Here is a 13,032-nt window from a genome sequence, read left to right on the forward strand (position 1 = left end):
TTGGGCTGATGATGAGGGAGATGACCTATGTTGTCTCTCACCGTTTGTCTGCAACCTTTCACTGGTAGTAAATGCAAAATCCTTCCTATGGTGTTGGGAGGACTTTTGGGGATCACGGATTCCCACCACACCCACACCCCCCTGCTACTTTTTTTTTAAGGCTGGACTATATCTTTCTTTGTGAGAGAGCCCATTCATCCAGAAGCCTTCCAGGTAGGGATTTCCCTGGTTCTGTGTGGATGTTTTTCTGCCTTTTTGTCTGCAGGAAAAAAAAAAAAAAGTGATTCTGAGCACTGCTGGTGAGGGGGGGCATCCAAGTAGAAATGCAAACTTCTCCAAAAAAAAAGAGAATTAAAACCCCTGCTTTGTTTGTGTGGAGGTTTATTTGTCCAAGCTGTGTCAGTCATTTCACATGACTCCAAGTATATGGTGCTTCAAGACCAAGAGGGTGCCCAGGGCCTCCTGAAAATGGCTGTGAAAGTAAAATAAGTGCTTGTGTTTAAAGAACAACGTGGGGTATTGTTTATTTGTGCTCCTAATTAGAGGGAGATGCAAGTGCTCTGATTCCCATATTTTAAAAGCAACATTGAGCCAGTGTGATGGACAGGGAAGATGAGAAGAGACTGCTACAAGCCAAAAGCAGCAAACTCATGAAGCAGAGCTGGAGACAGCTTTAAAACTATGAACATAATTGCCTGAGGAGTCTGCCAAGGAACCAGATGCTGTAAAAGAATAACTTCCATGGCTTGGCATCTGTCTGTGATGCAGGGAGAGGAGGAGGAACAGGGGAACTACATGGAGGAATGGGGAACGGTTGCTCCAGCTGCAAAAAGGGGACCTTTGAAGAAATTTGTTTCATGCTGACATTTTTCTATGGAGGAGAGTGAACATGTAAAGAGGAGAGGTGAGGGTCAATGTGCTCGTCTTGTGGGCTGTTTGACCTTATTCTGCGTGTTTGATGTCAGTGTTAGAAGGTTGTTTGGCTGCTGGGAAGATCCGGGTGCTGTAGCAGCTTAACCAGGTGGTGATAAATGAAGAAGATGTGACTGGGCTGAATTTTGAACCTTTTGGGACCCATTTGTGCCCAGAGCCCTACAGAGTGCTCAGTTTTCCGTGCATGGACAAGCTCAGTTAATTTTTAAAATAAGTGGCTACATGTGACTTGTCTGAGGTCAGGTCACTCTTGGCAGTGCTCTAGTTTAGAAAGCCATACTGGAAAGTTTCTGTTATTTTTCTCCCCAATTTAGTTTTTCAGTGGCTATTAAAGTAATTGCAGTCCTAGCAAAGGTGAACAGCTGGGTTTGACATAATCAGTACATGAACAATATCCATCATTTACATGGTATAAAACCCCTGCCACACAACATATTCCTGAGGCTGCATCGTAAGGGAAAAATAAAAAGCCTTTATGGGAAGGGGAGCAGAAAATCAGCTGGGGTCCTCATGCATTGAGTACATGGCAGCAGTCATGCAATCTCCTTTCTGCTTGTGCTTGAACCAAATACCCCAGAAAAGTGATGATAATAATAGTGCTGCTCATGGGGCATCTTCAGAGCCATGCAAGTGGTGCTGCCCAGTGTGCATAAACATAAGGTGCTTCTCTCAGCTGGGAAATAAAGGTAGTAGTGCTGTTTTTAAACCAGGGAGAGGAAGGAGGTCTTTGTTCATGAATTAGACTTTTTTTGCCATTTTAACAGCCTTATGTTTTCTACACTTATTTGGCTTTAGTCAGTGAAGACATTTAACATGCTTCTTGGGTGCACAGGGATGAGATGGAGGTGGGAGTGGGATGAAGGGCTTGGGACTGGGGGGGCATCACTGGCATCCCAGGGAGCCTGGCAGGGAGCAGGGTGGAAACTGGGAGTGACTGGGGATGAATTCAGCCCCTGCCTCTGCGTGCTTGTGGCAGCCTCCTGCACGTGTGTCCTTGTTTGTAAGCAGCTGTGGTTATTTTGCCTCAAAATAACAAAGCTTTTTTTTTTTTTTTTTTTGCAAGCAGGGGTTGGGGGAGAGGCCTCTGTGTTGCTGCAGCTTGGGGACACAGTCATGTGCAAGTCAGAGAGCCACATCATGTTGAGTTCTGAATGACTCTGCTTATTAATATAATAAACCAGAGGAACACACTGTCATGACAGTCTCTGCAGCGAGAATCCAGGGGGTTATTTCAACCAAAGCACATTAAATCTTTCTGTCTCCTGAAAATTGCACCCTGGAGGTATGGGCTGGAGGGTAGGAACATTTAACAAGGGCTCGCAGGAGGTTTTATGCATATCGTGGTCTCCAGAGCAGTGCTTTGCTGTCTGAGGTTTTATATCTTTCCATCACTCTAGTTAAGTTCCTCAGACATGATAAGAAGGAAAGCATTCTCTCTCTCTTTTATTTTTTCCCCCTTCATTCCTGAGTTTCAAGATGAAGTTTTCTCTGCTGTAGCCCTGGTACAAGACCTTTTCTTCAGATGCACTATATGAAAACGTGCTGTCATCCTCTTTGAAAGCTGTGAAATGTGTGCATGTATATGTATATTCTATATATACACATACACTATAGAGAGATACATGTGTGTATATATAGATATTATTTTCTCTCTCTCTCAGATAAAATAGGCTTTTCTCCTCTCTTTAAACTAAAACTGAGTGTTTGTTAGGTGATGGAAGATAAAATTCTCACCAGGGACCCTTATGGGCTCACAGCTCTATCTGATGTGATTGCAAGGGCAATAACACTCCTCTCCCTCGCCCCTGACACCAGGGTTTTGGTCACTGAGTGCCTGGATAGGTTCACCAAACCCTTGGAGAAGACCTGACATGGGGTTAGTTAATGGCAACAGCCCATCTGCCTCCCTGAGAGCAAAGGAAGTCTCTGATCCCACAGAGACACCTTTGTGGCTTCAAATGGCCCCACCCTCGGGGCTGCCCGCTGTGGACAGGGCTTTCCAGGAGGGTCCAGCCCCTGCCAGGGAGGGAGATGAAAACAAAAAAGGCAAGTTTCTTGGAGATAGCAAGTTGAGGGGAGTCCCTGCAGGTTCCTCTGAAGTATTTTGCATCATCCCTGTGCCAAGCACTGAGCGTGTTGGGCTGGTCCAGGTTGCTTTGCTCTGAAGAGGAGGTGGAGCAGCCCAGAGCAGGGGATGTGATGGTCCCCCCTTTGCCAGCCTCTGGTAGAAAAGGGGCCCCCATCTTCCTGTATTTCCTAGGTGTTGGCTTGACACACAGGCAGCCTTCTCTTTTCTTTTTCTAATCATGGAGAGGGTTCAACACATTGTCTGAAATACCTCTTTTGCCTCGACAGGGGGGTTCCTTGAGGCAGTAATTGACTCTTCTTTCAGCAGTGGCGTTTTACCTGGGAAAGCAGCCAGTCAGTATTTTCAGCACAGTAGATTTCTGCCTTGCATTAAAAAGAGGTGGTTTCAGATCCTCCTTTTTTTTTTTTCCCCCCACCCCTTATGATGATGTAATTTTACTTTGTGCCCTCTCTACCGTTCCGTCCATGGTCACTCCAGCTCCTTCTTGGAAAAACTTCCATTGGGCGGGCACTTATTTAGTTTCATAGAAACAGCACCTGCAGGACCAACAGGTGAATAATCTGGAGTCCTCAGCTGCACCATGTCAGGCAACTGAAATCTCCTTTAAGTGACCTCAAAATGAAGGCTGAATTACTGCTGATTTTTTTTTTCCTTTCGGTGAGGAATCACAGAATGAATGTGTGATAACACTGAAGGTAAATTGGAAGTGGAGGAGATGCTGGATACTGGCAAGAAATCTAAATAGACCAGGAGAGAAGGATTTCCAAAGCAGAAACAAACTGTTCTTCGTTCTTAGTTTTTCATGCCAATTTAACGTATTCATGAAAATTGCCTCAATTTAACTTCAGGGGAGAAAAGAAGCTACAGGGATGGTGTAGCTGAAAAGCTGCATCCTGTTTTAGTAAGTTTGCTGTACTTTAGATTTTCACCTAGAGGGTGGCTTTTTTTTTTTTTTTTAATGATACTTTCCACCAGCAGTTCTCCACACCTGCTTCTTTTTAAAAAGCACTCTGCAAGCTGCAGGAAAAAGATGCTAAGAACAGTTATCCTTGTTCCATGGGTAGAAGGAACTGGCAGGGATGTGCAGTAACTTTGGACCCTGCCAGGAACAGAGGTGAGCCTTTAGCTCCTGCATCCTGTACAGCACTGCACACCCCTGCCTGGGAATCATCCTGCAGCATCCGACTGGAGCAGGAGGTGTGGGGCTGAGCTGGTCATCCTGCTTGATTCAGCCTCATTTTATGTTCCTGCCCTTGGGTACAGGCAATGAAAACAGTGGTGAATATTTTGGATTATATACACCCTGTATAGCTAAAGGCATGAAAACTTGATAAACGTGGCTACTTGTCTGGCCTCTCTTGCCAGTTAAGCAATCTGGGTTGAATATCTCCCCCTGCTCTGGGCATTGGTTTCCCCTCTAGCATTTTCTCTTTCCTCTTCTTATCTCCATTGTTAATGTGCCCACACTCAGGTGGGATTTAAGAAGCACTCACTTGGCTTTACGTGAACTGGCAGGTTCTGCTCAGGTCATCGAGGTACATAAAAATGCACCAGGAGAAACCACTGGTGTTATTGCTTCCTTTGCAAGGTCGTGCAGCCACCCAGCAAACCAGTGTGAGTCCCTGCCCTCTCTCCAGGACAGGCTTTCTTGGGCCCACAGGGATGGGAGATCTCTTAGCACCTGGAGTGAGATACCTTGTTAATATAGCAGCACCACCTCTGCCTATCTACCTCCAGCATTTTTTTCCTGGAGGTTTTGATGCTTGAAATGCAGTGACAGTGTTTCCCTCCTGGTACCTGGAAGAACATGATCCTCTGCAGTAAGTTATCAATGCTGCCTTACCTTCTGCTTAGGAAAGGGCTTCAAGGTATTTTATTGTGCAGTTTGTTCTGTGCCTCTTTTGTGTACAAGGGGGAGACAGTAGTTTCTGGGTCTACTTTATCCTCCTCTACATTTAAAAAATAAAAGGCCTTAGGAAAAAGAGTAATACACTGTCAAATTTTCATAGTTTCTTTTGCACAGTGTGGCCTTGTTGGGGTGATCACGATACCGACAGGCAGAGATCCTGCAGCGTGCTTAGGCAGAGGCATCAAAGTTTTCAGGGTATGGGTTGTAGATTTTAAGGACTTGCAGCCCAAAGGCGTTTCTTTTCCATCTTTGCAAATGTTTCTGATGCTGTATAAATACTGTCTCCGAGGTTTACCAGCAGCTAACATTATCACATGCTTTCATCTAAAGCAAAATCAGAGCGCCTCTTTTATATCTCTGAGAGAATTATGGAAGTCTTTGCAGCATTGCAAACAAATGGAGATTGACAGTTATTAGTTGATGATCTAAATGCTCTGACAGGGTTTGGTGCAGAGGGATTTTCAGTGACTGACTCAGAGACATCCCTTGTGTGTGCTCCACAGGGATGCTGCATCCACCCTGCCACTGCTGACCGTTTACTTGGTCCCCACTGGGGATCTCTGTGTCCTGGGCAGTGAAGGTGCTGATACTGAGCAAAGCGTACAAGTTGCCCACCAGAAACCTGCTGTTTGCACAGGTGCTCAAAAGGGGCCTGAGAAGCCCCCTTTTTTTTGCCCCCAATATAGAAACTGCAGGATTATGTTGCGCACATTGCAGGTCACTTTCAGCAGTTATCAGAAGGAATTTAGCACCTAATCTATGTCTAACAAATCTGAATTAAGTCTTTAATTGAAGGACTTAATGTGTAGAGTAACCAAAAAATTAAACCCCCTGTTCCCTTGCTATTGCTCAGGTGTGCAGTATCTCTCCTGTGTGAGGCAGATTATATAGCTCATTTTATCTAAGCATAAGCAGCATCTGCTGGATAAGGCTTCAGGCATCACGGGCCCCTCTGTCCCATCTGCACATCCCAGAGCACTGCTCCAGAGCCCTGCCTGCCATGTCCAGCTATGGCATTGCAGCCTTTAAATACGATGGTTTTCATTTGTCACAGCTGTCAGTGATTCAAATCAATCTCTGGTGTCGTTAATCCATCCTGACTGGAGATCCCAGCAAAATGGTTTAGTAGTTGGGAAAAGTTTACACTGTGGTGATACTTTGCAACAGGAGGGGCAAAACCATTGTCGTGACTGTGCCCAAGCTCTCCAATTCCCAGGGCAGCTTTCTTTTTGGGTTTCTTTCTGGGCACAGTAAGCTTTGCACTGAAGTCACTGGGATGCCGGCAGGGGAAGCAAGACATTGCCTAGATCAACCAGCACCACCCTGCTTCCCGTGATGCTACGGAGAGCTGGGAGTTAAATTTTCTTAAATCGCACAGAAAAGGCAGAGCACTTATTTTGCTTGCGGTTATTCCTCCTGCTTCTCCTCGCCGGTTATTTGGGTTGCTGTTGAAATCTCTCTCCTCCCTGTGTGTAGGAGCAGCGGCAGGATGGGCAGGCACGGGTTACATTGCTAAGCAACCCTGCCGGAGCGCCGCGCACCCCGCGCCGTCCCTGCCACACACCCATTCCCATTGTCCCCTGCCCCGGCGCTGTGCTTGCTGGATTTTGATCTTGCAGATCCGTCGATATCATTGATTAGGGGAGATTGCAGTGATGGTGAAGTTAAGCAGGAAACGGCACTGCCTGTTGCTGGTGGGAGGCTGTGGCACAGGAATGTTGTTTGCAGGGAAATGATGCTCGTGGCTATTGATTGGCAAACACTTTGCATTGCATCGAATGTCAGTCTAGTTAGGTCATAAATTTATGGATGTCATTCTGCATTTGCCACAAAGTTTCCTGCTCTCTGTGTCGTTTTTTTTGGGAGAGTTTGACTAAAATGGCAACGTGATCTGCTATGAACAAAATGGAGAGACGGGAATAAAATCCTAGCTTTATCATTTGCATTTATTCTACATCTCAAAGAGGAGTGTTTAGCATACCTCTGCTTTCTAATTTTACTTTTTAACATGGTTTGAAGCCCAGGGACACTCATTGTATGTCAATATAATGATATCGGTAAAATATTGGTATTTGGAAATGGTTGTCAGACAACTTTCATTTTCCATGCACAAGCGCACAGTAAACACACACATTTATTTAATACTTTGGAGACGATTTTAATCTTTCAAATATACGCTGGGTAATTGAAAACAAATGTTAGCTTCTCTTTAATAGTGCTTCACAGTTGTCACAGTGCAGTGTGACCGAGTTTTCATTTTAGTATCCTTCAGAGACAGTTGAAGTATGCGGCTTCTTAAATCTGAGCTGACTTAGAGCATGGGGATTTCTCTCTGTAAAATGCATTATTGCAGTGGTTTGAGGAGTCTGCCGTGTTTGTCCCTCCAGGTCGTGCCTGACCTGTTCAAACTGGATGCCCTCTTTGCAGCTGACCGACTTTCTGGGCTGAAATTTGGTAAAAACTTTTGTAGTGTGGGGGCTCTTGTGTGGCACTTTGCAGCTGGGAGGCAGTTGCTTCATGTGGCCTTGGGGTGTTGTGACCCGTGGCACTGCGGGGTCTGGTCATTCATGGTCCAGATCCAACCCGGTGGGTGCTGTATCCGTGTTTGTGTTGTGCGAGCAGCGAGGGCGGCAGAGGGGAGCTGACCTGCATTTGGAGCGGGGCTGGAGCTGCTGTGTCAGCAGTGATCCTGGACACCGTGTCCCCAGGGGCCACCAGGCTCCAGGTGGATGCTCAGCAGTTTTGCTGTGGGGACAGGACTCCAGAGGCAGCTTGGCTTGGCTCTGCAGGAAGATCCATCCCTGGGTCACTGCTGTGTGGCTTTTCAGAGGTAACCAAAAGAGAGCAATGAATGCTTTTTCTCCCCCCTGCATGTTGAGTTTGGGCTGGTGATGCTGAGGAGGAGCGGGCCACATGTGGGATGTATCTTGTCTAACAATTAGTCATCCTAAAAAGGGTGTTTTGGTTCTCTGTTTAATTGCTGCAGAGGAGTGGGCTGCCTCAGAGGTAATTTGTCCTGCCTTCACCCGGGTCTCTGCACGCAGGGGAGTGGGATCCCTGGTCCTGCCGGGTGGAGAGGAGGAGGTATGGGCACTGCCATGGGTTGATCTGGATGGGGTTTTCCAGACTTCAGCTAGATGAGGTTCTCCACCCCAAATGTGCTGACAGCCCTTGAATCAGTAAGTATCCTCTTTCCCAGCCATGTCTCCGTGGAGACATGTTTGAGGTGGGAAGGGACCCTCAATCTCCCAGTGCCCTGTAACCACTGTGGGAAGAGGGGCCACTACACTCGTCTCTGAAGTACAGAGAGTTTGCTTTCAGCAGAATAAACCATTGCTGAAGAATGTAGCTAATGAAGAGATTTGAAGTGCATTTATCCTTTGAAAAGTGAGCCTAAATATAGTTCTGTGGAGTTTCAATATATCTCTCTCCAAGACATTTAGATCAAATGTACCCATTTTGAGACTTTTGTATTTTTTCCTTTTTTTGTCTGTAAACCCTCCCCTGGGAATTTAAATTCTATTTGAGCTCCTTTGGACCCGTGAATCACTTCCAGACAGAAAGGCACTGTGGTGCAACTGGAACATGTGTAATTATGTTAGTGTTCAGTAAAGCAGAGCCCACGTCACCCCCCTCCTATTGTATCACTTCTGGTGTTGTTTTGGGAATAGTAATAATAGTAGTAGTAGTAGTAATAATAATAATAATAATAAAATGGCTACCATGAAAGCTGGGGGACCTGACTCAATGCATGCAGGTAAGAGAAGCTGGGGAAGCAGCAGTCCTTCCCAAGTGCTCCCCTGGCAAGTCTTTACAGTCCTCAGCTTTTTTTTGGATGAACTGGAAGCATGATCAAGCGGTGACTTCTTTTGTGAGACAGCTGTATCCAGAAAGGCCATTCTCATACACTGAATGAAAATGGAAATTCTTCTCTAAACATCCACATTCATTTGAAAAACAGTTAAGAAATGAAAACTGTCAAGACCTGAGACTGAGAGTCCATCTGGGCCCCTGAAAGAGCTCAATTTTCCCTTTGCTGATCTGGGCCAGGTATATAAATGTGATTGGCAAAACAGCAGCAGAGGTGCCTGGGCTCATTTCTGTTTGCATCCATCCACTAGAGACTTCTTTCTAAGGATTTGCTAGGCTCCTGAATTGTCATCTTATCATAAAAGGATGATAAAATTGCCCTATGCTGCAAATTCTCCCAAGATCTGCACCAGAATCAGAAAATTCTTTTGCCTGCCACGGTGAAGTCCGAAAACCAGTTTAACTTATGCCTTGCCATGCACACTTTTGAAGAGAAGTGCTGAAGATTTGTTCTGTTTGTTCATTAAGTAAAACTAGCAGAGAAAAGGTCTCATTCAAATGCGTTATTTTCTGAGAGTGACATATGCTGTTGACTCACACAAATATGTCTCCTCTGGAGAGTCCCTTGTGTGAGAAATCTCGGAGCACTTTGTCTTCACTCCTTAATGAGATTTTTTTTTCCTTCAGCAGAGCTATTAAAAACTCTGATCTTAATTCTCAAAAAATGCAAAAGATGTCAAATTATACAAATCCAATATTTGATATGTTAATAACCAAAGAGGCTGTAAGAGGGGGAGCGAAAACATAACCTGAGGTAATGCATTGTCTTCCTGGTGGTGTTTTTCCCCTGGTTGCTGTTTATTACTATCCTTGTTACCTTGGTAGCAGTTTCTGATGTATCCCTAGATAATAACATGCACACAGTAATATGACAAATGTATGGTATATTGGAGCACGTAGAGTACATGCAGGTGAAATGAGGTGTATTTCTTTTTTTTCTTTTTCCTTCTGGTATTCTTGAGGCCATAAAGTCCTCAGAAATAATTTGCTGACTCTCCTGATGCTGTCACAAGGGTGGTGTTTCTGTAACACCCCCAGGGATTACCTTTGAGGGCTGTGTCCTGCTTTAGAGTGCAACACTTGTGGTCCTGGTTTTAGGAGCAGAATTGGCATTTTCCTTTTTATTTCAGCTGACAATTAGCAGCTGTTGTGACATGTGGCAATTGTGTTTTTCTTGCTTTATCCTCTATATCAAGAAAAAAATATCTCTAAGGTGGTACGTGCTCAAGTCTTTACCTTGCAGGATGTGTATGAATGGATGGATGACTTGGAAATGTCGAGTTTTGTCCTGCTTTTGGTCAGTCTTTTGAAAGATACTCTCAATTGCCAGCTCTGATGGTTTTAATACTTTGTTTCAGCAAAAAGTGAGTAAGCATTTTCTCCTTGGATCAATGTGTGGTGCCAGGCCCTGGATGGAGGGATGGGGTGGGGGCTTGCTCAGCTGGATTTATCTTGGTGGGGTCTAAATGAAGCTGAAGGGTTTCAAATGCTGACCCCCATCAATTGTTCTTCCCATGGAGATAGTGCCCCTCTCTTAGCAGAGGAATTGCCCTGTCAGCCAGGTAGTTCAGAGCTATCTTAGGCAGTGGTGTCAGGCCTGTTCCACACAGGGTCAGTTCAGTGTCACAGTGATGGTTTTGAAGGTTCCAGTTGTATTTATGGTGCTCTCCTAAACTGAACAGAAAGTACTTAGAGCACGTAAATGGCAAAGGGCATAACAAAAGCAAAAATCCATGGGCAGGGTTAAGTAATGAAGTTGGTGTTTTTTCCACAGGCAGGATTTTCCACATTGTGCCTCCCCCCTGACTTGGATTCCTCTGGTTGTACATGTCTCTCTTCTGCCACCTGTATATTTCTCATGTTGCCCAACTTATTCCCGTGACAGTGAGCAGGAGTTTGAGTCAAGGAAAAATGCATTGAGCAGATTGCCTTCTGGGATCGGTTAGGGATTAGTGGCTCTTTTGGGAGCTTTAAGAGTTAGCTTCCTTTAAAAAAATTTTGTATAAAAAATTGGGGTTTGTGGTGCAAAGTTTTATGGGAAGCAGAGAAAATAATAAATCTGACAGGCTCTGCCCAGGGATGTCTTCTTTCTCTGCACTCAGATGTGGCAAAGTTTAGCTGCTGGCATCTCTTGGAATGAGTGCATAAGGACTAGATCTTCAAAAGCTTGTCTAACTCTTTAGGAGTCAAGCTCAGTCCTGCAGGATGCTGCTTTTCTTTACTTTGCTGCCAGAGGATCCCTGCAATGGCTTCGTGAATGCTCAAATGCTCAATGCCTGACTTTAACCAGAGTTTTTCAGCCTGATATTTTCCCCTATCAAAGTCTGCTCCCATCGTAGCTGAGAGGGAAAAGCAAAGTGTTCCCAGCTTCTGGCTTTTTTTCTGAGCTCAAGGGCCACGGCCGTGCTGGGGTGGATATTTAAGTGAAAACCAGCTGTTTTCTGTGAGTTGCAGTGGATGGGAAGTCTTTGGGCATTTGATTTCAAGATGCTTTAGTTTGCTGCTCTTCTGGAGTTATGAAATACCGTAGAAATGCTGACAAATTAGTGACTTGGAAAACAAGCTCTCATAATGAAAATGTCAGAGTTTGGAGACCTGCTTGGTGGCTCGGGGGAGTCCAGTGTTCTTTTCCATTGATTATGGAGGTGCTGGAATGGCTAATTTTGAGCTTTCCTCTGCAATATTTTGTGACATGTTATATACTTGGCAGAACAAATCAGGTCACTGCCTTTACTATCTGCTTGTGCAACGTGTAATTTTTGGAACCAGAGGGCAACACTTGAAATTTGCACAGAAATTGGAATTTAGCTGTGAGGATTTGAGACACTTATTTTACTTGGATTATGTTCCTGTTTATCAGCATCGGGAGGTATTTGAGCGACCTAAAAATTGAATTCTAGGTTTTGCATTAAAAATAAAAAAAAAAGTTAGAATGAGTTTCTCTTTGTGGAAGTTGGATATTGAGTATAGATCTGACTCTCCTGTGTCTGCAGAAAGAGGATAAAGGATAAACCAAGCTTATTCTTAAAAGGCACATAATAAAAAAAGAAATAAGACTTAAAAAAGTCTATTGGACAGCTTTGAATCAACAATACTGAAGTGGGAACTTCAGAAACTTTTCAGAACAGATTGTGCTTGCTTTCTTTTATCTCTGTAAAAGCTAAAACTTAAAAAAAGAGGAAAAAGTAGCCACTAATGAAAACACTGAGGCAACTGTTAACTATCATTTTCGATTAAACCATCTAGTGAAGAGCCTGTGGGAGTTGGCTTGAAAAAGGATATTATTATTACATTGCTTTATAGCAATACCAATTTTTAACCACAGAATCTGTTCTTTAGGCATTAAGTACTGGGAAGAGCAAAGGAAGTGAAGATTCTGAATTACATAAAGCTGATGAAAATACATTTATAGGATGATCTTTCTCTGCTGGTGAGAGAGTAAATGCTAATTTACTCTTGCTGTCTAAACTGAGCTGGAGTAACAGGCACACCTATGGTGAATGTTATGACCTTTGTCTAGTGCTGCTGTGCTCCCTCCCAGAGCTGGCAGTATTTTGTGGATCAACAAAGTACTTTCCATTTAGATGAAGACTTTTAAACTCCTCTCTTGAATATATGATTCACTTTGGAGATGTGTAGTTGTCTAACACAGCAATGGCTGTTGCAGTTAGTAATGTATTTTGAGATCTTTGAGATTGGACAATGCTATCAAACTCTATGATGTCTGTTATTTTAATTTTATGTTCTGCTCTATACAGTCCTGAAGCCAAATATATCTTCTATTCTGCTAGAGGGAACTGGCTTCTTTTTAAGATTTTACAGGCTGTTTCTGTTGTGCAGTGGAATTCAAATTAGGAATTATTCTGTTCTGTTCAGAAAGGAAAGTCTAATGTTGAAGGTGGAAAGCCAGGCAACGTTCAGTGGCAATAAAACCATGAGGGAACTGAGTCCATGGCAGTTAGACAGCTGCTGGAAGGTCCTTTGCATACAGATCATAGCTGGGATTTTTGTTCTGGGTCTTAAAGAACACAGCCCCCTTTCATGTAATATGGTGTTCCTTCTAAACAGAAAGGTTCCTCTTTAGTCCTCCTTCCACGTCATTCTTGGGGAACAAAACAGTTTAGTCTCAGCTTTGCAAAGAAAAATAAGGGGGGGCTCCTGTTCTGTGCTCAGAGAACTGGTGTTCGATCACAACCTTTAGGGATGATAGATATGTGCCTGACCATGATGC

The 13,032-nt window shown here is 44.2% G+C and overlaps 1 protein-coding gene across 2 annotated transcripts in view; it reads left to right on the top strand.

The window, feature by feature from the left end:
• The window catches only part of TMEM132B (transmembrane protein 132B), a 230,023-nt gene that overhangs the window by 16,645 nt on the left and 200,346 nt on the right, over positions 1-13,032 (top strand). The window contains exon 1 of one of the 2 annotated variants that reach the window (XM_027733116.2): positions 859-904. The exons of the other annotated variant lie outside the window; for it this stretch is intronic. Coding sequence (XP_027588917.1) covers positions 874-904 — 31 coding nt within the window. The 5' untranslated portion in view covers positions 859-873. Of the gene's footprint in view, positions 1-858; positions 905-13,032 lie in introns of those variants that run through there. 2 annotated transcript variants of the gene reach the window in all.

Source organism: Pipra filicauda, unplaced genomic scaffold (genome assembly GCF_003945595.2).
Source record: "Pipra filicauda isolate LSUMZ 115617 unplaced genomic scaffold, ASM394559v2 scaffold14_size4853619_pilon, whole genome shotgun sequence".
NCBI classification, from domain to species: domain Eukaryota; kingdom Metazoa; phylum Chordata; class Aves; order Passeriformes; family Pipridae; genus Pipra; species Pipra filicauda.